A 27,536-nucleotide genomic window follows, 5' to 3' on the forward strand; every position below is an offset into this window, starting at 1 on the left:
TTCCTTTGACTTTGCAGTATGCTTCCTGCTTTCTGTGACTTTGGATCTAGGACATTACTGTACTGCAGACCTTTAGATTTTGGGTGCCTGGAAGACCTCACAAAATTTTATCAACTTAAAGTTGTCGTCAGGGAAATAAGGATGATAAACATTTTCAAATGTATAAAATGGTCAAAGGAAGATGGGGTAGATCTACTATCTATCAGATTATTGGAGGAAAAAAATAGATTTGGAAGGAAAAAGCAAGAGAAACTGCCAGTCCACCATAAAGTTTTAGAAAAAGTGTTGGACCATAAGATAATTAGAAAACTTTTAATACTTTCATTCCTGATTATTCTTCTTCAGTCCTTACGCTTATCTATTTGGCATTCCCTCTGCCAAATGGCTTCCATATAATGCAGTCTGGCCTCCTCCACTCATTGTACTCTCTGCCATAGCATCATTTTGCAGGTTACTGTCTGTTATCCTTTTTCTGGTCCCTCAGGTGTTTTGTTTGTTTGTTTTTCCAGTCCTATTGCTCACTATTCCCTGTCTTTACAATAATTTTCCTTCTCCGACGTGTGTCTTACGTGTTGCTCTGTACTGGTGTTCAACCTTGCTTTCTTACTGTTCTCATCTCCTACCATTCAGATGTGTCTTTCCTTATGTGCTGGCCAACTGGATTTCTGTAATGTGAACCCAAAGTCCATCATCAAGGCACCTCTGAAGGGAAATTGCAAAGATATCCCATGCTGTAAAGACAAATGCATAAGATAACAGTAGAGATGGAAAATATAATTGAATGTGGCATGTATATGAATGCCAGGCGATTTTTTTTTTTTTTTTTTAGATTTAATAAGTCTTTAACACCTACCCAAAGTCAAAGTTGCAGGTACCAGAGTTTCGGAGATAAGGGGGATGTTGTGTGATAAACCAGTTTAGGGGGTTACGTAATTTCTGTACTACTGCAGAACATTCTTACACCAAATTTGATAATCAAATGTAATATGGAAGTGATGGAGACGTTCTGAAATATATTAAGCAATAATCTTCATGATCTCTGCTACATGTATTTTTTAGAGTTTTCTCAGAGTTAAAGATCTTAAATGTAATTTTTCTTATTTTGGTCATCACCAAAGAATTGAATTACTGTACTTACTTAGAAACATTTTTTCCCTCAGTGTGCTTAACCCTTGTAAGCTTAGTTGTTACTGCACTTCAACAATAAATAAACGTAATAGGTGCTTCTGTCAAAATAATGGTTTTGATTTTGGCTGCAACTGCACTATAGGCTATTAGTTAGAGAAAGATAATTTTATAAATGAAAAGGAAACTTTATGCTTGGCCTTTTAGACATGCTTCATTTAAAAACAAAATAAATTACATTAAATAAAACAACATATTTAATTACTGAGCACAGTTCTTAATCCATTTATTTTAATCTAAATAGCAATTGTTTAACTTGTATCTGTTATTTTGTACCAGAAAGAAATTCTTTTAAATTAAATCTCTTAATGAAATAAGCCAGACTCTGCCAGAAGTATACAAAATTGTATTCATAAAATGGCAAACAAATCTTATAAACATGCTGTATCTAATGCAGTTTATTGTGTGCTTATGATAGTGATGATGTGAAGCCTTTCAGTTAAAGACTCAAACATTCATTCCTTTATTTGTGCCATTTATTTCTTAAAGCGGCTTCTCAAGTTTTAACCAGTCATTTGTGAAATTGTTTATTAGCATCTGAGCTGCATATTCATGACTTAACTTTTTCAACTAAGGAACTCAGCAGCTCAGGGGGGATCTTATTAATGTATATAAATACCTGAAGGGAGAGTGCAAAAATGACAGATCCAGGTTCTTTTCAGTGGTGCCCAGTGACAGGAAACCCAGGAACTACCATTTGAGCATAAGGGAATATTTGTTTTTACTGTGAGGGTGACTGAGCACTGCAACAGGTTGCCCAGAGATGTGGAGTCTCCATCCTTGGAGATATTCAAAAGCCTTCTTGGACACAGTCCAATGGTGATGTCAACATTAAAAAGCAGGATAAGATTAATTTAACCTTTAGCATTTTGCATCCGTATTGTATCAACTCCTTTACTTACTTTATTGTATATAAGTTGAACTAACTTGAAGTGCATTACATTCCATTTTCTTTGTCCCAGAGAAGATGAAAACAGGAGCTTTAGCATAACATATGGGCCCTGAGAAACCATAACTTAGATCAAATTATACTTCATTTATGGATTTTGCTTTTCATGTCTGAGAGGACACAAAAGACTGAGCCACCAATTATCTTCCTGGTTAATTTCAGATACAGGAAAAAATGTTCAGAACTTCTGATATATGGTTCAAGACATATGACTAGCTGACATTTTAATAATACATGTGCCCTTCAAACCTTCGTCTTGAGATGGTAAAGTTTTTTTTATATCTTCCTTGGAGACGCAAGTCATTCATCTTGGAATACTTTTTTGTATAAATGCCATAGAACCTTAGAACAGCTCAGGTTAGAGGGGACCTTGAAAGATCATCGGGTCCAACCTTCCATCGAAAAGGGAGCCTAGAAGAGATTATCTAGCACTCTGTCCAGACATGTCTTGAAAATCTCCAGTGATAGGAACTCCACCATGTCCCTGGGGAGGTTGTTCCAGTCATTGATTGTTCTCACTATAAAAAATTTCTTTCTTAGGTCAAAATGAAACCTCTCCCAGTGCAACTCATACCCATTGCCCCTTGTCCTCTCCATGTGGCTCCTTGTGAAGAAAGAGCCTCTATTCTCGTTGTAGCTGCCCTTTAAGTACTAGAAAACTCTGGTAAGGTCCCCTCTGAGCCTTCTCTTCTCTTCTCCATGGTGATAAGATCTAACTCCTTCAGTCTTTCCTCACACGGCAGGTTCTCCAGTCCTTTGATCATCTTTGTGGCCCTCCTTCAGACCCTCTTCAGTCTGTCCACATCTTTTTTGAATTGTGGGAACCAAAACTGGACACAGTACTCCAGGTGCAGCCTGAGAAGGGCTGAGTAGATGGGGATGATCACATCTCTGTCTTTGCTAGTAGTGCCCTTGTGGATGCAGCCCAGGATCCAATTTGCTTTTGTTGCTTCAGTGGTGCACTGCTGACTCATGTTCAGCTTGTTCTCCACCAGGACCTCCGGGTGCCTTTCAGCAAGGCTGGTCCCTGGCCACATCAGATCCTAGCTTTTACTGGGCTCTTTGGTTATGCCATCCCAGGTGCAGGACCTTGCACTTGTCGTTGTTGAACTTCACGCAGTTCTTGCTAGCCCACTTTTCCAGCCTGTCCAAGTCTCTCTGGAAGTTGTCTCTCCCTTCTGTCCACCTCACCAGTTTAGTGTCATCAGCAAACTTGGTGAGAATCTCCACCCTGTTAGCATTATATGTAACTAGTTTCTCTGCACTGTTTAGCAATGAGACTGTCTTCCCTGTGCTTCTGTTTACTACTCTCATATCTGAAGAACCTTTTCTTGTTGTGCTTCATATTTTTGGCCAATTTCAGTTCTAGCTGAGCCTTAGCCTTCTTGACTGCATTTCTGCATGCCCTAGCAACGTTCTTGTAGTCTTTGATGGGTATTTGACTGCCTTTCCATAGCTGGTATGCTGCTGCTTTGCTTTCAAGTGCACCCAAAAGCTAATTCTTAAGCCAGGGTGATCTCTTGGTCTGCCTTCTTCCTTTCCCTTTGTAGGAGGTACACTGTTCTTCATATCACCTGCAGTTCACCGAGATAAGTGTCTGCATCTGGCTTAGCAAACAAGAGTGTATTTAATATGTATTCTTAAAAGCAGAAACAAGACAAAGCATAGTGAGCTATCATGATCACAGAATTGCAGAATCAAAGAACTGTTTAGGTGGTAAGGAACCTCTTGAGATCATCTTGTCCATCCAACCCCTCCCTTGCTCAAGCAGGGACATCTAAAGCAGGTTGTCCAGGACCATGCCCAGTCAAGTTTTTAGTATCTCCACGGATGGAGGCTGTTGGCTGTTGTGTGATGGCTGTCAATCCAGAAAATTTTATTCATATTTACTTACTGAGACTGCCTAATTATAATACTGATGTAGCAAAACTAACACAGACTGCTGCATTTTCACAGTTTGTTAATTAGAACCCATGACAAGGGATTGTGGTCATGTTTTACTGAAAGGGAATAAAAAATTCAAGCAGCATCATCTGAAGCACTAAAAAAAAAAAAAAAGAAAGAAAAATATGCAAACAAAAATGGCACACACACCCCACACCCCCCCCTTAATAACAGCTGAGGCAGAAATGCTGTCTATTCTTTATTAAACTCTTGGAATTTAGCACTGAACCACATTTGGAAGAGCTGCTATAAAAAATCTTAGTCTTCATATGTGAGCCAGGCTTTTATCTCTTCTAGCAGGTGAAAATAAATGAAGAATACCTAGGCCTGACTTTTATTATGTATTTCAGATACTTACTGGAGTGCTGACAATATCTCACTCTTTACTGCCTGATATCAGTCCTCCTTTTCTAGATGTGTTCCTTGAGAAAGAATTAGCAATCCTTCCCCAGCAACAGCTGCTGTCTGTGAATATTTTGGAGGTTGCCCTTTCCAGATTCTGAGGATGATGGTAGAAAACAGACCTGATTATACTGGGCTGACATTTATATGGCCAGTGCTAATTTTAGCAGGGCCGTCTGTGGTTTTAACTGAAATGATTCTATACTAATAATTTTAATGGAGAAATTATCAAGGGGTGGGGGGGGGGAAGTGCTCAGTCTTAAATCATTCCTCAACAGACTTCAACAAGACATAGTGAGCTCTGCCTCATCTCTCTTTTTCAATTAGAGGAATCTGAACTGAGTACATTCTTTTGGGTACAATCAATGGGAGGCACTCAGAGATCCTACAGACTGAACAGCAATGCATCAAGGAGATAGTCCTTTCAACATCTAGAAAATCTGCCATCAAAGTACCTTACTAATATGAAAAATACATGGCTTTAAGATAAGGTTAGAAGAGAAGATGGTGATTCTTTTCAAAGATATTGCAGGATATTTTGCTCATTGCCATCACAGTTTTGTCATTGTGGCACTGCCTGGGATGCTTGCTCTTAAACATTTTCCTAAGCTACTGTAGAGGCAAAATAAAATCCCAGCTATGGGGATCCACTGCTTCATTACTTTAATTAATTTTAGCTCTCACAGTGCTATGCTTTCTAGGGCTGACACAGAAATTACACAGAACTCAACCACAGTGCAGTGGCCCATAGAAGTGAAGCAGGGAATTTGAAATATACTAATTTTGATTTAATTATCTAATTAAGTTCTGAGTTCTAGGCTCAAGTGTCAAAGGATGCAGTGCCCAAGGAATCTTTTACAGAATCAGAGCTCTCCCCCCGCCTTTGGAGGCAAGGAAAGGCTTAAAAGCAGGTTGCCTAAAAAAGAAATGAAGGAGGACACAGATCTCCGCATGCTTCCCTGTAAGGCAGTTGATTCTAACTGCAGCCCTTGGTTTGAATCACGTCTTCAGTCTTTTAAATGGTCAGCTGAGCTTACTCTAGTATCACTGTTTCCTAATAGCCTGTAGGACAGTGAAATAGAAGTAGGGTATTATAAAAATCTGGCCCAAAGCTTTTTACCAAATGTGATGCAGCTTTATTCTGAAAAGAGCCTTGCTATGGATTTCTTATGAAGAATTTGTGGATACCCATTGCAGTATAAATACTTGCATGAATACTACCCTGAACTTGCGCGAATACTACCCTGAACTTTAGAAGAGCAAACTTTGGATTGTTTAGGAGTCTGGTTAACAGAGTCCTTTGGGAGGCAGTCCTGAAGGGCAAAGGAGTCTAGGAAGGCTGGATGTTATTCAAGAAGGAAGCCTTAAAGGCACAGGAGCAGGCCGTCTCCATGTGCCGTAAGTTGAGCAGGTGGGGGAGAAGACCGGCCTGGCTGAACAGAGAGCTTTGGCTGGAACTCAGGAAAAAAAGGAGAGCCTACCGCCTTTGGAAGAAGGGGCAGGTGACTCAGGAGGACTACAAGGATGTTATGCAGGGAGAAGATTAGAAAGGTGAAGGCCCAGCTAGAAATTAAACTGGCCACCGCCGTTAAAGATAACAAAAAATGTTTTTACAAATATATCGGCGACAAAAGAAGGGCCAGGGAGAATCTCCATCCTTTGTTGGATGCGGAGGAAATGGCCTCAAGCTGCGCCAGGGGAAGTTTAGCTTGGATATTAGGAAAAACTACTTCACCGAAAGCATAGTCGGGCACTGGAACAGGTTGCCCAGGGAAGTGGTTGAGCCTCCATCCCTGGAGGTATTTAAAAGATGGGTAGACGTGGTGCTTGAGGACATGGTTTAGTGGTGGACTTGGCAGTGACAGGTTAATGGTTGGACTCAATGATCTTAAGGGTCTTTTCCAACCTTAACAATTCTATGATTCTATGAACATAAGGGATCAGTCATTGGGATCAGTTCTTGGTACCCCTAGCAGAGTACTTGAGGTCCGCAGGCAAATAGGAGCAATTTGGTTGGTAGTGCTGATTTGTATTAAAGTTGTCCACATAGATATTATTGTCTGTTGTGCCAGCAGTTGCTGTCCCACATTCTATAAATGGGAAGGAGAAAAAAGAAGCATAAAGCAATATGTGGTTTTTGCAATTAGGCCTATTTCCTCTATCTTATTAACTAGGCAAAGTCATAAGGAAATAAATCTGTACTAGCAGTTAATGATCGGTTGGTTAGTTGACAGCTGCAAGCAAGCCCAGTGATATAAAAATTACTGTCATTATGAACAGCTTCTACTAAGATTTTTTTATTAAAAATGTGAACACACTCTCTTTAAACAGTGATAACATAGAATTTGACTTTTCATGATCTTTAATAACCAATTTTCTGCCAGAATGACCCAGAATGCTATCATATAGGTTCTGTATTAAAATTTATTTTAAAAATCAAGGCACTATGTTCTGTAACAGGCGTAATTAAGCTACAGTTCAAACAGTATATGCAATGCATATATAGTATAACTTTACAGTCTGATCTATTTGTCATATGTTGAAAGAGTTGCAAATGAAATTAGTAAAACCCTATTCTAAATTATAACTTCTGGAAAGATTTGTTTGTTTGTTTTCTGTTTGGGTTTGGTTTTTTTGTTTGTTTGTTTGTTTGTTTTTGTTTTGTTTTGTTTTTTAAAGTTGCAAATCATCCAGAGTATGCTATTCTGGTAAAACACTAGAGACCAAACATTAGCTTGAACAGCTACTTGGATATTTTGCAATTAATAAGATGCTGAGGTAGCAGCAATTTGTTATTTGCAGTGTATAGGCATTGCTGTAGAGGGCACGGAGAGCGAATACATTCTTGGTATTCCCAGCAGAATACATGAGGTCCACGGACAAATAGGAGCAACTTGATCAGTCATGCTGATTTGTACTAAAATTGCCCACGTACATATTACTGTCTGCTGTGTCAGTAGGTGTACTGATGAAAGAGCTGGGATGGTGTTTTCCTACACATATGGGAAAAGGCAGGGGAAGTGTTTTTAAAAAACACAAGGTGGTTAGTGGGGAGCTGAAGCTGCTCTTGCATTTTTGAGGGAAGGGAAAAGGTCCTCTGTCCTTCGCAGCCTTTCAGCAACTTGAGGAGCAGCCAGCCACAAGGATCTAGAAGGACAACATTCACGGTCAGGCTGGATGTGGCTCTGAGCAACCTGATCTAGTTGAAGATGTCCCTGTTCATTGCAGGGGGGGTTGGACCAGATGACCTTTAAAGGTCCCTTCCAAACCAAACTATTCTATGATTCTAAGACCAAAGAGAGAAAATACCTGACAAGGAAATGGCTAGAAACCAGAGATAGACTTGCCCAGTGTTGCAATAGAATAGATGCATATGTGTGTGTGCACGTATAACTATATCTAATGATCTCTCTCTATGTATATACACAGAACACACAATGTGCATGTGGTTATATATATACATATATAAATACACTGTTAAGGAATTAGAGGTCTCTGTGATGGGAATGGTTAGAGGACTGACAAATTAGGCCATATTTAAACTTTAAAACAAAACCTTACATTTAAGGTTTACAATAAATGCCATGCTAATGAGTAATTCTTACACACTGTTAATCACTATTACTACATGTATAAAAGTATTATTCCTTAACAATCATATCTTAAATTAGCAATAAATATACAATGTCATGAAGCTGATGCCATATAGTTAGCAGTGATGGTCTGGGTCCTTGATGTTTCTTCATCATGGAGGTCAAAGTGATCAGACTTGAGAGAGAAGAACAACTCGGGAGAAGTTGGAACTGAAGTGGTCTTGTCGACTTTCTTCTTCATCTTTCCTTGGTCATTGCCAATGCTTTATGCTTCCCTCTCCACCTCCAAAGGGCAATCTCAGCAGCTCCCTGTGCTGTTTATTTTGGTTTTGCTTTTGCTAATCATCCCTCCTGTGTATTCAGCAGGATGTTCTGCCTATTTGCAGTCCCTTCTGCTTACCTTGTGCCTCATTTTGCACCTTCTGTTACCTGGATACCTCCTACATGCAACTTCATACGTCTTTGCCCCATTGGTGGTCACATTGCTCATAAACTTAATTAAAATGCCTATACATTGGATGTGCCATAATGGTGTTACAAAGTGCTTACATACTGTTGTTGATTACACTATTTTGGTATGCATGTATTTGCATTCAAAACAATCTAATTGGAAGTATATGCTGAAGAATACACTTCTAATTTAAAGATATTACAGGCCTCTGCCTTAACTACACCACAGTAGGCCCAAAGTGGGCCAATCACGGTAGAGAGTTGTCTCTTCTCTCAAGAGGGAGAATAGTGCATCAGTGCTGTAGCTAACTTCTCTTCCAGAGGTATGGATCCTAGTTCACTTGTTTTCAGAAGTATGGCAACAATGTGTGTGGTCAGCTTAGTTATTTCAGATACTGGATTAAAAAATTAGTTGCTAATTTTTAAAGGTTTTCAAAAAACCCTTTGGCCAACAATATGTGTATATATATTGCATATCTTTTAAATCTTGGGTATGTACTTGATAGATAATGCATCAAATAGAGAGATTAATATCTAAAGAAAAATCTTAAATCTTTATTAAAAGAAAAAAAGGAAGACATTTAGTTTATTTTTTCATCTAGATATTAGTATTTTTAATGGATTTTTAATGAGGATAGCTGCGCCAGGGGAAGTTTACGTTGGATATTAGGAAAAACTTCTTCACCGAAAGGGTAGTCAGGCATTGGAACAGGCTGCCCAGGGAAGTAGTTGAGTCTCCATCCCTGGAGGTATTTAAAAGACAGGTAGACATGGTGCCCGAAGACATGGTTTAGTGGTGGACTTGACAGTGCTAGGTTAATGGCTGGACTCGATGATCTTAAGGGTCTTTTCCAACCTTAAAGATTCTATGATTCTATAATTCTTCAAAAAGGTAATTAGTCTGGACAGAGCAATTTATTAATTTAAATATGGTGTTAATCTACCCGAGCTACTTTGGATATCTTTATTCAACATTGCTGTTTGTGTTGAAGAAATACATGATAGCAACAGCAGGTTGTGAGGTAGCAATAGAAGTTGCAATGTCCAGTAGACTTTATAATTAAATGCTAGCAGAGGATTGGTGCAGATGAGGAGTCGTGACTTTTTTTCTGTTTTTTGGAGAGCTGTCTTTCAAACCCTTCTCTCCCACCCTGCTGTTACTTATTTGACCTTTTTTGCTTCTGGCCATTCCTGTCTGTCATCATTTTACTCTGTTTCCCTACATGTTCACTTTCATTTCCAAACTTCCATGCATCCACCTCTTTTTTATATTTTGGCCTTTCCAAGACTGCATTACAATTTTCTTATCACCCACTCTGCTACAGCTCTCAGTATTGAGGTCTTCACCCTCAAGCCACTCAGGCTGTAGGAAGATGAACATTTGGAGCACAAGATAAAGTTTCCCTGCTGACATGTTTTGAACACACAGCAGACTGTGGTTATCAGCAGAAGCAATCACAGGGAGCAGATTCAGTCATTCTCAGGGAATGATACCCATAGACCTGTATTAGCATGTATGCATTGTAGCAGGCATGAAAAATTATCATAAAAATGGATTCAAAGCTTAATGTAGAAGTAGTTAGTCATAACTAAGAGGTTTTTTTACAGCTAGAATTAAAGCTGAAACCCTAACCCCAAGACTTAAGCTCCACCAAATTTCAAGAATTCTTTTCAAAGCAAGGAGTTTGATAGTGATAAGACTGTATGATTTACTTGTTCTACTTTTTGTAATTTTTCTATAACTTTATTTCTGAAATAGCTGGAACACAACCTAAAGTAGATGTTCTAACACTTGGCAGACTAGCATTGGAAAAATGCCCTTAAAAATGCAATGTATCAGGCCATCTTCACTACAGACAACATAGGTTTATTTTTTTTAAAACAGCAAAATCAATCAGATGAAAAATTGTACAAAAAAGACATGGCTTGTATAATAATAACATAAATTCTTTCAAATATATTTCAATTCTGTCTTGAACATGAACAATTGCTTTTGGATTGGTCTTTTTTATGCAGTGTTACTCTCTTCTGTTGCAACCCACAGATGCTCAAAACACCTGACTTAGGCCCTAGAAAATCATGGGATTGGCTTACATATATTACACATAATCTTTGAATATTAAATGTGGGACATTCACTTAATCATACTTGTTTTGTTTTGAGCCTTCAGAGTCTCCCTGGGTCTCATTACAAAGTTTTATCAGTAAGTAGCTGTCTAAAATAACACTTTATGTGAACTCCTCTATTCAGGACATTGAATCAGAAAGCACCTTATTACAGGAAGCTAGGCCACAAATGCTACTATAAGATGAGGTTTGGCTGTAGCAAGAGCAGGGTAAAATGAAATTTGTTATCACAGTGAGAACAGTACACTATGAAAAAATGTTAAATAGTGTATCAAAAAGAAAAAAGAAAATATATCAGTAAAATGATATGAATAATTTTCAAAACTTTCAAAATGCCAGAACGATCTGTTCTGTCTTACAGGAACCCGATTAGCTCCGAAAGAAAAACTGGACATCCCAGTATTATTCATGCCAGATACAATGAAACTGTATGAGGCTGCGGTGGTAATTCATGTAATGAGGGAAAATGGTGAATACTGGCCTTATGAGGATTCTGCTGAATTAAATAAAGACTTAAAGAGGTAATTTATTCTGATAGAAAAAGACAAAGTAGTTGAGGATACTCAATACTATCATCATTTTCCCCTTCCGATATTTGTGTGTAGCTCCCAAGGGCAATCAGGTGTCTGATTTTGAGGGCAATAGGTGTCCTACATAAGCTTTTAATGTACCCTGCAAAGTATGAAGATTTAGAGTAGGAATGTTATCTGTTTCAATACCTACCTTTTCTAACTTTATTTAAAGAAAATGTAAAGTAGTAGCTGCCAGTGCAGTTATGGATACTGTGCAAATGAAAGCTCTTAGATGCCTCTAATTTTTCAGTATATTTGGGCTAATAATGATTCTCTGGTGGATATATTTACATAATGTATAGACTGCATAAACTTTGTTTCAGTGTAGACATGACATAAGAGAGAGCAGATCAGGCCAAATGTTCTCATGTCCTGACACAGTAATATTTGAAGACACTAAACTAAGTGGATATAAATTATTGCTGTTCTGATTTGGTTGGATTTTTTTCATATTTTTCTTACATATGTTTAACATTACGGTATACAATAAAATGGAGTCTCATCTCTCCAACAACTCTTAAGTCGAGATTACTTTGGAAAAAAAATTCTCAGCAGTCTATCACAATGATACTTTTCACTTATTTTCCAAGCAGTGTTACTGTAGCAGAGAATGGGGGAATTCAGGGAATACTCTGGATCTATCCAGTCCATGGAATATCTGAAGCACCACAGCAAAGATTAGTTCCAGGTAGGTGATGACTGAAAAAAACTCAAACAATAAATTTAAGAAAATTAAATAGTCATTTATGTTCTCACCTGCTTGATCACAAGAATTTGCAGTAGTACTGTGCTACATCTTAAAAAAAGATTAAATCACATATTAAAAATAAAATCTCCTTTTCCAACCTACAAAGCAAATCTAGATCTATTATTTTGTTCTCATCATGGATAAAAGGAGCAGGAGCAGTTGAAAATCTCAAGGCTTGTGCCCTTCAGTGTCCCAGTTAATGCTGAGTTAGAGAACTGAAGGTAAATCAAACAAAAGACTGACACAAGGATAGAGTTCTGCTTGCGCACCCAGAACACCCTTCTGGAGAGTTTACAGGGTACAAAATGTTGGAGTAGATGTCCACTGTTCCTCTCAGCCTTGAATTTCACTCCTTAATCAAAAACAGAATACAGAGTATTGTGAAGAGCAAGTTTTCCACTTGCTCCTGAGAAGTAAACTTGCGTTAAAAGATGACTGACATTCATAGGGTTTTTGTTGTTGCTCATTTTTGGGATAGCAAATGTTTATAGATTTGATGCACCTATTTTTTAAAGGTGTGATATAATCCCAGAATTGTGAAAGAGAAATTGTGAACAGCTTTTTTAAATCTATGACCTTGATGAAACTACAGCTCAAGGTGTAGATGAGGGACAATTTTATACCAACTTATCTTTTCATCTTGTCTTTTGATAAGTAAATCATATCTTTTCATAAAAAAAAAAAAAAGATAATACCTTTCTACACTAAGTAGACTAAGGTGCAGGAATAATTTCTGGAAAACTATAGAAATAGATATTTTTAGTGTCATTAATTTAATTTGCTGAATGACCCTTTACTTTCAGACAAATACCAACGATGTGCTATTAATTAGAGCTTTCATCTCCTTAATTTCCACTTTAATACCTTAACGAGTGAAGCAGAATATTATCATGCAATCAACTGTTGCCCAAAATAACAGTTTTAACTAGTCTCATTAACATTAAAACTATGTATATTGATGTGAATGTTTGTTGTGTTATTTAAAGCTGTTATGTAATTCACTGGCAGACTTTGAGATAAATCTCCCTTTTATTGAGCTGCTGTTTTCATTAGGTATAGAAGTCATGAATTAGAACTGTTAGCATTCATAAATTGCTTAAGTGACATCATTTCTGTATATGATCAAAAACTTAAGTAATGTCAAATCTTGAAGTAATTTTAAATTCCTAAATGCTTCTTTAAAAGAATAAAACTAAACTGTAGAATATTTATAAGTGTGTTATCCACTAGTTTATGTTCAGTAAATGTTTGTAATGCATACAAGGAGCATTGCATTAATTTTGAATACATATCTCTTTTCGGCCATCACCATGTTATGTTGGGCTAATTTTTTTTTTCTAAGGAAGTACTAGATCTCTCATTGAAAAATGGCTTGGAAAACTAAAATACCTGTTAGTGAGTGTATTTATGAAACAGATTCCATTTCTGCCTTGGTTCTGAAAGTCTATAGTTTTCAGTTATAAATGGACTTTTTAAAAAACCCTGTTGTAAGTTATGAATCCAAAGCAGGTAATTTACAAGAAACCTGCTTTGTTTTTAAATCATTGTTTTTTAATAATGATCGAAATAGTATTGTCATTTCTTTTAATGCAGACATTTATTAAAATTGCCCAGAGGCTACAAGCTGTTATGTCAAAAACCAAAGCTGCTTTGCTAGTGTATTAGGCGGTTCATCTTTTGTGTCATTCTTATTTGCATCTTAATATACTTAAACTTCTAGAAGTCACTTGGCTTAGTATCTCATGAGACCGATTAAAATGATCAGTGGTCACAATCCATGTAGTACATGTTAAGTAGATTACAACTTGGCTATCTTATAAAAGTCATTACAAATGGAGAATCATCCAGAATATTTTTTTAGTTCTTGTAGAGTCAAAGCAGCATACAATAATTTAGACTGGAAAGGGCCACTGGAGGTCATCTAATCCAACCCCCTGCTCAAAGCCAGGTCTAATTAGATCAGGTTGCTCAGGGAATTGTCCAGTCAAATCCCACAGGGATCTGATTTTTATCCATAAATACTACTTAGCCATTTAGGAAAAAGAAAATGTAGAGTCATTTCTGGTAGTAAGATGAGCTGCAGAATAGAAAATGATGAGGACACAACATGTGCACACAGTAATCTGAAATACTTGGTAAACTAGTGTAATACAGACTATATGTAATTTATTCTTAAATATAAGGCCATGCATCTCAAAAAAAAGATGTTTTTTTTAACTGTTTCAGTAACTCTCCCTCAAGGAACAGCTTAGAAGAGAGCTATAGAAATTACTTAAACCCTGTTAAACAGGAAAAGACCAAGGAAGAAAAAAAAAAAGGTGTTTGTTTTTTTTTTTTAAAGAAAGGAAAGGACTTGAACTTGATGTGCAATTGTGTATTTTCCAAAATAATGAACTTGAATCAAGCTCCATAACTGAAAGTTGAAAGTAAATAAACATGGTATAGAAGTAAGGGTTTCATTGCTCTTTTTTTTAAACACTTTACATGGTTACTTACCAAGATATGGTTCTAAATTATTTATCATTAAATCTTGACATTAAGTTCAGAGTTAATTTTTAAAGAATCATTGGGTATAATTCTGATGAAAATAATATTTAGACCTTGAAACTGAGAAGTATGTAATCAGCTCTTCTTTTTCATGTCGATTTCCGTAACTCTAGAAAATTCTAAATCTTTTCTTTGGGAAAACATATTTTTCTTTCAATTCTTGCATCTAATTTTCTCCTCTTTCTGTGCGACTAATTACTGAAAGAACCATAAACAATAAATATTGAAGTAAGCTTTGTAATATCGAATCTATAAGCTAAAATCCAACTACCTTGTAATGGAAAAAGACATTTTAGAAGCAGTAAATTAAAATCACTTACTGAATTGAAAAAAGCTCTGTCATGCTTCAAAGAGAAACTTGTGTCAGAATGTTTTTTATTCTGGCATAGTTCTGTAAAAGCTGAAGTTTGAACAACAGTATTCTTAAATTAAGAAATCAAAGAGTAACTTAATATTCTTTCATTTAACTTTTAAATTCTTTCTATTCTCTGTTTTCCTTTCAGTCTTGCTTTCTCATTGGCATATGTCAAATTATACCATCATTTCTCTTTCCAAATGGACAAAAATGAAGATACATTTCATGATTACAAAAAAGGGAGAAATTTGCAAGTGCTGTTGTGAACTAACTGTAGAAACAGATTTTCATTAGCTTAGCAATATTTTTTAGCACTTAACTGAAACAGAACAATAGAAACTGTGGAATGGGAAAAAGCTTTTAGTTGTCTTGGTCCTTATTGGAATTCTGTCACTCTCTAAGCACATTTAACTTCTATGTTTAGTTGTTTTGTTAAAATCAAGATGCTGACACTTTACAAATAATGGGTTCTTGCTTTTCTGTAGCTGTGGTACGCTGCCGAGCCAGGCAGAGAGTAGAAAGAAGAGTAGAAGTGCTCCTGACTGGCGTAGTTCCTGGTGCAAATGCTATGCCTGCTGCAAGAAATTCTGCCATGGTCAATACAAATAAGCCAGCCAACATCCAAGAAGAAGTTCAAGTCACCGATGGTAAGAATAAATAGCTTGGATATCATGCTATTTTAGGAACATTGCAAATGAGGTAAATGCTTCACCAAATGTAGCTTTAGATGTATCCTTCTCTCCGTCCGTATTTCTACCCTGTTACAAATATGGGACATTCGTAATAACAGTGTGTCTGCTGTTATAGGCACCTTTGAACCTGAACTTTTCTTTTTGTATCTGTCTTGGATGTGAGTCTTGCACACATACCATCTCTCCTTTAAAAGAGAATAGCCTCCACAAAGTCTAAAGTTAGCAAAAATATGTCTGTGTAAGCATTGCAAGGAAATATTTATCTGCAGGTTGTCCCTATTTATAAGATGCATTCCCACCAGCAGGCCAATATCTGCAGCAAAATGGATTGAAGAAGGAGGTCTTGTTTGAAAGAAGCAATAAAGCTTTGTAAAAAGATAGCTTCTACTTACTGTTAATCAGCAGAGGACACAGTGAAAATCAATTTCTTCAGAGATGCACCAGCTTTTCATATTATATCTCTCTTTGAAACAGAATAGTACAATGTATAAGTAGTAAAAAAAGAATGCTTATTACTACTGTATGCCCGGTATGACTGTTAATAGATGTGTGTTAAGTCATACTCACTACAACAAATTGTGCACCGTTACATTTTACCTTCATCAATTATTGCATCTTTGAGATTTAGCCTACATTTCTTTTTGGGTTCAAAGTCATCCTACTTTTTAAGAAAAATGTTATTTAAAAATTATGACACATGACATGAGACATCCTAATGTGTGTTTGCCTCTTTGGAGAACTGTAAATACTTTTATATAACTTTTTTCAGCCTTCTGAGAACAGCTGTGAATCAAAATACATGTTACCTTTTTTTTTTCTTTTTTACTATAGAGTAGCAGGCTTAGCTCATTGTTGACTTGTCATATATGAGTAGGCTACCTTAAACATACCTGGGCTATTTCCCTCCAACATGGTGGCATTTGAATTGACAAGAACATGCATTGAGCAAGTTGAGGCAGCATTTTGAAAGACTTGCAGATTCATGATGTGCAGTGCTTGTTTTATTCATAGGAGTAATATTTCATATCTATTAACACTGGCTTCTGCACATGCTGCAAGACATTGATTTGGGACATTGCATCTTTTCAAGCAAGAAGTCTGGTAATGAAATGCTTTACACCATAGGTAGTAAGATCATTTATAACTCTGGTGCTTTTCATAGTTTTCAATGACATTATAATGTCATTATTGCTAGATGAATTTGATGCCTGTTATTTAATGGTACTATCTCAGCTTTCTCCAGTCTACCAGTAATAACGTAAATAAAAGCATAAACTTCTAAGATAACAGCCTGGTAAGCTGTTTTTAGTTTTTTCTCTTCTGAAAGAGGGATTCATCAGAGTGTATGTGTGACGTGTAGTAAGCAGTTTTCATATGCAAAGATAAATTATGATAATTACTAATAGATTAGATTTAAACAACTACTACTGTGCTTCAGTATTTAAATTATTTGGACAAGTATAAATTCTTGGGAAGTGAAAAATCTTCAAGCATGTCTTTTACATTAAAAGAATTCAATTTCATCCAATCCAGAAGATAGCATTTGAACCAGAAAATTATTATAATTCCTTAAGAAAGAGGGGACAATCTAAATACTGTCTAGCTAAAATGATGTATTTTGTTATTCAGAAGTCAGCAAAGTTCCAGAGATCAAATAATTAAAGCTTAATGTTTAAGATGTAGCAATTATATGGCCCTTTTAAAAAATAATTTTCAATTGTATTAAATGCATATTTTTACCGTATACGTATTTTTCATCTGTGTTCTTACATATGGCTTTAAAGACATTTTTTTCACTAAACGAAAGTTAAGACCCAAGATTCATCCAAACGAGTGTGAAGAATGTTATTTTTTATTCTAATAAAACAGGTTTTTTAGTTTACTTTAAATATTCAATGGAAAATACAAATGTTTAATTTTCCATGATCTTCTAAGAAAAATATCAAACATGCACAAATTATCAGTTTATCAATATTTGACTGAAATTCACAAATTTCTAAGCAACCAAACTTGACTGTGTTGAGAGCATGTGGAGTACACAGCCAGAGTGTACCTCTGGTTGAGGAAATAATACACTAATCAGTCCTGTTCTGTCTCTGTGTTTGTAATGGTCCTTTGTAACCTGTCCTTCTCAATTACTTCAGTTTATCACATAAACCAACCATAAGGGCTGAGTGTTTATAATTAACTTCCCTAGTCTTTATTAATTCACAGTGCTTCTCACAGCCCAAAGGCTAGTCTTAGTGCCTTGCTCCTGGGTTCTTATTTCTCGGAAGGTTTCATGACAGTTAATTTTTTTGGGGAAATAGTGCTGTCCAAGTTCTGTAGGGTAGCACAGGTATGAGGTTTTTTTTATGTTATGCGCGAGTTTCACAGCTATGCTGACTTCTGACTAAACAGATGGACAGTTCAATTGCACCTAGTGGTTAAATAACATTTTTCAGATATGCTAATCCATAACGTACATTGGCATACATTATGCACATGTGCATACATTATGCAAAGTGTATCTGTACCCTTTGTTTCACCATTTACAAAACCAGCAAATATATATATATATTCATATATATATTCTATACAATTTTATAGCAATTATCTAGCATTCAAAAATTCCTGACACTCATCAGAATATACAGAAAGCCTCTATTTTCTTTAATTTCATTAAAGCAGCTTTTTGAAACAGGGGAAGCACAACATGTCCAAATACATGTTAAAAGCTATTCCTCCCCAGCAAGATTTTATGTTAGGCAGTGGTATGGATTTCACTAAATGCCAATTTGATGTGATGGATCTGGATTGGGAAGCTCACCTTTAAGAAATGAGTTCAATAAAATTGGATATGACCAAAGAAATCTTATCAGCATAAGAAAGAAAAATGCCACTATAGGTGGAGACAAAATATTCTTGTGGATTTATCTCTCATCCAGAGATTTTAATTTAATTGCTGATAAAGTGTAGCAGGTTAATATTGAAAGCAATATGAAGAGGATAATAATGATGAAGGTGGCCCTATATCTTACTTAAGCCATCTCTCTATTGTCAGAATAATTGTGGCATCATTTTTGAAATGGTATTTGAGGATGAGAGACTTCTAGCTATATAAATGAGATTGTTAAGTGATTTTTTTACTCTGTGAGAAGTAGACCAACAAAGTGTTTGTTTTGGATTAACAGTTGGTCAAAGCTGTGAGCAATGGAAACATGAAACTGTTGACAAGTGGGTGAACCCCCATTTGGGTCACTCTGTTATGGATTATTACCTTGTTGTTAAAGGTGCCAACTCCTGCTGGAAAACAGGGAACTAGGAGATGTCAAAGAATAGGGCATCAGAGTAGAAATGAAAGCCAAGATTGATTATTTTATCAGCTACATAATTTTTGTTAACATCTGGCTGTTTGTTTCTTTATTTATGAGTAAACCATGGGAGAGACCTGATGCATTGTTTATTTTCTTTATTGAACTGCAATATGCACAGGCATTTTAATGCAGAACTTCAAATAGGACTTTACCTGATGTTGATATACAAGGTTACCATTTGGTCCATTAAAAAAAGAAACAATTTAGCATAATTTTTTATCTCACAAGTAACCCCTCCTACTGCCATTTCTTAATATAACTAGAACACTAATGACAAATACTGAAAAAAGAGCTTGTGAATTGTCAACATACATTAATTTGTAACTGCTTATATTTCTGTTTACAGGACAGTGACTTATTTCCGTTTCTTTGCCATATTATAAAATGTTGAAATCTGCAAGCCTTAAGAATGAGAGTCAATGTTATGTAAATTAAAATTACTTTCTAACACCTATGCAAAATCATACTCAGTTAAAATATTCCACTCTTACAGGGAAGCAGATCAATTATAAACTAATCTGAAGTTATTTATTCAGCTTCACAAAAGTGCAAAAATTATAATACAAAATGAGAAATGATTCAATTCTTCCTGGTGTTACTTTTTGGTATGATGTACATCCAGGAAAAAATGAGAAGTCCAAAAGAACTGATTAGCTAGCCCAACATAACATATCTCTGAAACAAGAACACACAAACAGATATCTCTTAAAAATGTCTTTTGAGTTCGTGGCTAAGGGAAACCTAGGCAATATAATTTGCTGCAAGAGTCTATTAATGACTTTAATTGTTATACGACTGTGATTGCTAAAGTTACATTTCTGCCATTTCTTGTTCACAGAATTTCCTGTAATTTCTTTGGTTGGGTGATAAGGAAGTATTACTTCCATAGAAACAGCACCACTACACCCTTGGTTTGTAAAGATATTTTGGGAAAGCTTCTGTAAGTCAAAACCATAGCTAGCACGGCTCTCCAGGATCTTAGTTGTTCTTCTACAACATTATAGCACCTCACAATGAACCATCTGCATTAACTTGCACTAGGTTTTTTGCATTATTTTCTTATTAATTATGGGCCATCAACAAAGCATAGCTAATCAAAGCCCTTAAGATGCGAACTTGGTAGGTTTTCCAGAAGAGCAGTGGACCAGTGCTCTCCCTGTCTATCCCAGAGGTGTTTGCATGCTTTTAATCTTAAAAAAGCAAGCAGAGGGTTTATACACCTAAATTTGCCTCCGACAATGTACCTGACAGTCACTGTCATAACAAACATACGCACACATACAACAAGTCTATCCCAAATGCTTTTCCATTTCCAGGTTATTACATCCTATTGTCATTTTCGTGCTAAAATTATTTGTCCTTGTTTTCTTCTGTCTCTGAGGCTGCACTGTTCAAATATTGTTGTTGTCAGAGAAAATTGATTATCTACTCTAGATTTCCTTATTCTCTCCTACATTGCATGTTTCCAATATAAACATGAAGCAAAAAGGAAAAAACAAAACTTGCCCACTTGTTATCGAGAATGTATACAACTTTATGTTTTTGTGAATAAGTACATTGGGCCTGTAGTTTTGACAGTTTAAGAGTAAGTTGATCTGAAGCTTTGAAGATATAGATAGAAATTAAAATCATAAGACAAGTAACTAGAAGTTGCATAGAATCACCACAGAACATTGAATGAAATAGTAACCTTGAACCATTACTCTTTCTTCAAGCCAGCTGAGGAAGACAGAGTGAAACCTCAGAAATTTACTACACAACCCTTTTATTAGTTCTGAAACTTGATTTGTATCCAAAAAATAACACAAGTGGATACCTCCCATGAGATTACAGCTGTCTTATAGTAGAAGAATTTACAATCCCCTGTGTTATAAATGTTCCACCTTATGTATAACTGAATACAATCTGTTGGATAAGAAAAAGGAAGCAAATGAATATGACCCTAGTGATTAGGTCTTGTGTTCTAGTCTCTGTGGCTAAGTCTGGTTTGTATATTAAAAAGTCAAAAGATAAAAAATACATCCTTTTGTAATAGACTATAGTATAGTGTAAAACTATCTAAGACATGCTTATAGATGCAAGTGACAGTACTAGAAACAATTTATCTGCATCAGTAGAGAGTTCTGTGTGCATAAATTTACATTTTTGTTAATTTTCAACAAAAAATTAATATGTGATCATCAAATCAAAGGTTATATCATAGCACAGATATTAGAATTGTAGTTATATCAGGAAACTTATAAACCATTTAAGTTATTTTGATGTGATATAAGACATAGATTCTTTCTATCTCATTTATAAGAAGAATACTTTTATATGAGCAGGTGAGGAATACTTGCTAGGAAATTTTTCTTTTTTCCGTATCCCCATACAAGTTAGAAACAAATACAGAGAAGCACCCAATCTGACATTGCAAGTTTATATTACCCCTTTTACCTGTGTTTATATTTGTTGTGTAGTGTGCTTTTTTAATTTGCAGAGCTACTGAGTGGGAGCTTTGAGTATGCGGGGCCATATTTTCAAACCACAAAAAACTTGTTTTGCATGGGAAAATCTTCGGCTGAAGTTATTTAGTCTATAGTCACACATGGCTATTTGCCTAGTGATTTAGATTAAGATACTGGGAAACAACATAACCTAGGTTGACATCTTTGTCATCCAAATTTCTAATAAATGCAGCTATTTAAAAAAAAAAAAAAAAACAAACAGAATAGAAACACTTCCTGGTGCCTAGGTCCCTGTTTCCTATGATGACCATGAATCAATGGATATATTGCAAATCACAACAGCTAGCATATGTCCTTCTCACATGTCCTCAAAAAACAACACCCAAAACCTTACAATACACACATGCCCATGACACATCTCTCTTACTGACATCCCACATAAAAAAGATGAATTTTTCATTGCGTTCAACAGACAACCAGATTCTGATCAGTCTGGACTCTTTATGTTAAGAGAAGATATTCCATTGTTATTAAGTAACATAATGTCTGAAATATCTGCTAATTAAGTTAAAACATTTTAAAACAAGCTATTCTTAATCTTCTAAAACAAACTTGCTCAACAGATCAGATTGTAAGGTCTTTTCAGCTTCTGTAAGTGCTGCATTCTGTAGCTGGCAGACTTGATAGATGTTAAAAGTGTCTTTAAAATCAACAAAAAGCTTTTTGCTACATATGTGCTATGTTATTTCAAGCATGTTAGTTTCAGAGTTTTCAGATTAAGAAGTCTTGGATTGGTTTGTGTCAGCTCTACAGAATTTCAAACGGCAAATAAATGGTCCTGGATATAGGAATATTTTAAACAGCAGTGCTTTATGATTCGTTGAAAAAATGAAACTGGCCTTGCTGAGTAAGAACTGCATCTTAGTGCAGTTTAATAAATTCTGATTTTTAGGAGTAATCAGCCAAGGTGTTCCTTTCAAAATTATTTCAGACTGATCGAGGCTGATCGGAAAAATCTATTTTTATAAAAACAAAACAGTTCTAATTTTGCACCCAGGTTGCAAGACAGATGTTAAAAGTAGTGAGAAAACACTTATTTTTCTCTTGGAACAGGTATTTTAAACTTACTTATTGTATCGCCATTAGTTCAGGAAAACCACCATACATTGTATAGACACACAGCTGATTTACGAAGTAGTGCTTAGATCCACAATATTTTAAGATTGTATTCCTGAACATGAAGAATTTTGTAAGTAACTATGAAGGAGCTTGAATTTCTAAATGCATAATTACTCTTATTCAGTAGGACAAATTATATTTGCATTTTGCATGTAACCCTAATAAGAAACTGTGAAGGAACTGAAATAGCTAGTGATAGGCTAAATCTATTTATTCTTCTCATTTGGAAGGTCACATTCATACAGCAGTAAAATGATATTTTAACTGGCAAGTAATAAAGTTCCATGAATGGAAATGTTATGTTCCAAAATATGGAAAAGGGTGTTTTCTGTCTCAGAAGTATACTTGACACAGTACATGTTGACAATGTTGGAAGACAAGGAGTAACAAAGATTTCTAAAGCCAGTGGTTTAAATGAATTTTGAAAAGAGAGAGAAAGTGACCGTGTATACAACATAACAACAAAAGCTAGAAAAGTCTTTGAATACAAGAGTGTGATAAAGGAACACTGATATCCTCTTAACCACCCATAGGAAATTGGTAATTACAGTCATTGATGCATTGTCAAAAAAAACTCGAAACAAAAAACATGCCCTGTGAGTTATGTATTTCCAGTAAACCACCAAACAATAAAAAAGAAGGCTAAAAACTAGGATGCTTCTGGAGGTGAGAGGGCAGCTAGGAGGGAGGAAAGAATAGCCATAATGCTGACATATAAAACGACTGGAAACAACAAACTTGCTATTGCTTCATGATCTGCAGGTTATCTGGTGATCTGTAAACACACTGCCCCTCCAAAGGAATCTGAAGAAACTTGCTTGCATTGGAATTTGGTCTTCCAAATGACAGGCATAATTTCTTTTAGTCATTAATGTAACTACTTTAAGCATTGAAGTGCATAGATATCATCACAGTGAGTGCAGTAGAAAACCCTGTAATGATAAATAATATTGTTTTCAATTTAGTGTTTGTGTGGGCCAACACAAATTGAATGCTTAAGTTAAAAAACATCTTGAGTTGTTACTGATTTCAGGGGGCAACATTCAAAGTGAGGCAAATGAGTTAGGATACCATGGAAAAAATAATGTCTGTGTGAATTAAGACTACATCATAACCTATGTTCCTGAAGAAGCTGGTTTGACATTGCCTGTGCCTAGGCACAGATGTGATCTTTATTTGCCAGAATTGCCAGATAAATGAAGACAGTGTTAAATAAAAAAGGAGAATGTTGAAAAAGGAATACAATGTTTTTGAAAAAATATATTTTAATCAGTTCCTTTAAAGCATTAATTTATAGATTAGTATACAAATCTAAGTAGAATGCCAGATCAAAGCAGGATAATGTGAGACATCCTTTGGGCTGATGAGAATCTTTTTGCTTTTCCTGAGGTTTTTTTTTCAATTTACTATGCCAAGTAATATGAAAATAAAGAAAGAGTGTTAAGAGGGGAGTATGGATAGACATAATAAAAAGGGAATTAGTCCAAAAAGGATTCAGAGAGAGAGAGAATATATGGAAACTACCTGCAAGGAAGAATGCAGAAATGTATGTGGAACAGCAGATGCTAGATGCACACCGTGTATTTCATATACATGGTTTCACAAACTTCCATTTTATTCACTAAATGATGCAGTATTTTGCAGAAAGACATTCTTAAAAAAAAAAAAATTGGAGGAAACTCTTTTCCACTCCTTTCTTTACAGTAGAAATCTGCTTTAGCAGTAGAAATCTGTTTTAAAAAACTGTTTTGAAAGAGAAAAAATTAGCAAACAGAAAAATCAAATGTAAGAGAAAATTTAGAAAAGAAATATCAAAGTTGGTTGCTAGGGGAATAGGCAGTGGGATGCAGGGTAAAAAAAGATGAGGCTAAGAGTGGAATTTTGCAGAGCCTTGAAGATATGGATGAAAAGCTTTAATTGGATATGGAAGGAGAAATAAATTTGGAGGGCAGAGATATAATGATTTGTACACAAGAACTACATTGAGGATTTCCTTGAATTACATTGAGGATCAATGAGTATATTATCAACAGAAGGAGGTCACTTTACTATCCATTCATTTCTTTGTATTTAAGGTAATTTGATGTCTGGAATTTAATGAACTATGTGATGTTATCTTTGCTGATATTTATAATGGTCTACATACAGCAATTTTTTACCTGTATGAAGAAATTTAGTGAAAGGCATATTCAGCTACAACCAGGTCTTTTTGGGTTCTTGTGCAATTTATTTATTCTGCTGCTATTATCCTGGAGTTATGACATTTTACAGTGAGAAATAGATATTTACTTCTCAGATGAGATTAATTTCTTCCTGCTCAGATGATATTGTCTACTTAAATGTTAGAATGTTCTTGACCACCAGGCTTCCTTTTATTTTTTTCCTTTATTACTCTTATAATTCACTTTTGCTATTCTCTTGACTATTTACTTGAAAACTATATTAAAATGATTTAATCTACTGTACAGTAATGTATTCTGTCTGCTGCTGCTTTTGCTGGTAAGGCATAACGGCATACTTAGTGTTCATTCCCCACTGCCTACTGAGTTCCAGCAGTGTTTGTGAAGACTCCTGGAAAACAGTGGAAAAGCAGGAAAAGGACAAGTGTCAGATAAGAGCTGAATAAAGTTATGAAGGAAGATATTTCACAAGGTTTGGAAGGTCAATATTAGATGCCAGCTGTCTGGTAGAAGTAAGCAGTTAAGGTCTGGTCCTGTAGTTTCTATTTTACCAGTTTGGAGACTATTAGATCAAGAGAGGAAGAAATCTTTGTTAGCTGTCAGGGCCACAATGGATATTTAGCCTTGAAGAATTAGCAGAACCAGCGGAAAAAAATCAGTGAGAGAGTGCAATATGTTTACATTCAGCACCAAATAAAATAATTTATCTAGCTTTTGAAAAACATGAAGCTGCAAGTTTATGAATGGCTGCGCTTTCATTCTGTGTTTGTATTCTGTGATTGTGTTGACCTCCTTTATTAAATAACTGCAAGTAAGATTGCAGCCTGCTGAATGGGAGATGAGGAAGGCCAATTAAGTGAATTCATTTGCATCTCTGTTTTATTGCATCTATCCAAGGAAAAGCCTCTGTAATAAGGACAAGCATTTTTGCAGTCTGAACATCTTTCCTTCACAGCTTTAATCTCCACCTGCCTCACTGGAAATGGGAGACAGTGTGAAAGTAAGGAGGGTCCCTTAGGAAGTTCATCCCCCTCGCCATTATTATGTCACCAAGTCCAACACAGGTTAAGCACTATTTGCAGAGAGCTCAGGTAGCTAGATCTCCTTTAGGTATCCACAAGAGACTACAGCCTCACAGGCCAGCATCCATTAGATTTTTATCATTAGAAAACACATTGTATAATGAGCTGGTCTTCAGTGGAATCAAACACTTATTTGCTTTTCAAAAATAGGGGGGACGTACAAAGGCTTCTCTAATGACAGTGTGAAACTTTATTCCAGGTCAGATATATCCAGTGAGCCTTTCACAGTACCTTCTATAGACATTAGGCCCATCAATGTCTTTGTAATTAACTCTTTTGAAGCTTGAATACGGGTTCCTTTCCATTAAAAAGTCATTTAAACTCCTGAGGTTCTTATTTTGTGAACATGTTAGACTCATCTTTGAACTTTTAGATGTATGACATCTATTAATTAGTTTTACAGTAAATCCTAACCATCACAAAAATTCACATTTACCCAATTTATATGCTCAGATTGTAAAATCCTTGCATTTTCCACAATGTCATTCTTATAAGTCAGAAAATAAATTAAAAAAAAAAATGCTCTATTTCCTTTCACCTTCTTAGAGGTTATTTGAAAAAAACCCAAACAAATCCTCAACAATTTAATTCTAGTGCTTTTTAAGAAGTATCCTTACTAGTACTTGAAAAGAAATGACAGCCATGTCATAGAACTATATCGCTGGTTTTTAAACATAGCTGCATCAGTAACTCTGCATAAACAAATGTTGCCTAAATGCATACTACATTTTGGAAGTCTTTATTTGCACAAAGGAAAACACTTAAAGACTGAGATTAATTGCCTTTCAAAACAAGAAATGCTTAATGCTTTAAAAAAAATTGTCTTCGAATAATTACGTCAAAAACATATTCTTACTCCTTTTCTTACTTAAATAATGCATAATATTCTTCAGGAAATATGAGAAAATAATATTTTTTTTTATAACTGGAATTTCTATTCCCTAGATGTAACAAGCTGTATATAAATAGCATGCTTATATCTTCCCAGTGTTTGGATTGATAAATATCTCTGTGTTGAGTCAGATGTGGTTAAAACTCTCCCTGCTGCTGTCTATTTACAGAACAGAGGTGGATTAATTGGGGTATACTTCATACCTGTACATGTAGTCTACAGTTTGCATTAGATAAAATAAGAATTTTACTTGTATTAAAATGGTGATTTAAAAAAAAAAAAGCAACTGGTGAATGAAAACATACAAAGAGCTGGGCTAAAGGGTCAAGGCATATTTGAATCATATGCTATATTGTATTTGGCATTACTTTAAAGAAAATGTTAATTTTTTGTCCAATGTTTTACTTATTTCACCAATTTAATTGAAACCGGAAAATCTAAGAGTGAAGACAACTCTGAACATTTGACAATTTAGACAAATTTCTAGTAATGATTCATAACTTTTTTTTTTACCTCTAGTTTCTGACAGTTTGTTTAGGCAGCATGTGTATTATGGAATTGTCTAGAATCAAATATTAACATATTCACGGAGGCTTCCCATAGTATGATAACATAGTAGTCTTCAGGGCAGCTGTGCTGAAAATCTAATTACATTTTTCTATTTTGAACAGTCCTAAACTAGATCGGCAGTGTAGATCAAAACCAGCTAAGGGACCAGCATAACAAAGCTTTCAAATATTGACACTTATAAATGCATCATTTTTCCTTAGGTGGTGTAAATATTAAAATATTTTAATTAAATACTTCGTACGAACATAGAACAGGTTACAAAACAGC

At 35.5% G+C, this 27,536-nt stretch overlaps 1 protein-coding gene across 1 annotated transcript in view; it reads left to right on the forward strand.

Annotated features, from left to right (window-relative positions):
• CFAP47 (cilia and flagella associated protein 47) overlaps positions 1-27,536 on the forward strand; it is a 351,597-nt gene that overhangs the window by 299,454 nt on the left and 24,607 nt on the right. Inside the window, exons 58-60 of the mRNA XM_087759023.1 lie at positions 11,011-11,170; positions 11,815-11,909; positions 15,357-15,518. Of these exons, the coding sequence (XP_087615149.1) occupies positions 11,011-11,170; positions 11,815-11,909; positions 15,357-15,518 (417 nt within the window). The remainder of the gene's footprint in view (positions 1-11,010; positions 11,171-11,814; positions 11,910-15,356; positions 15,519-27,536) is intronic.

This window comes from Nipponia nippon, unplaced genomic scaffold, assembly GCF_047370975.1.
Source record: "Nipponia nippon isolate SJK-2023a ecotype South Korea unplaced genomic scaffold, ASM4737097v1 scaffold_2, whole genome shotgun sequence".
Classification (NCBI taxonomy): domain Eukaryota; kingdom Metazoa; phylum Chordata; class Aves; order Pelecaniformes; family Threskiornithidae; genus Nipponia; species Nipponia nippon.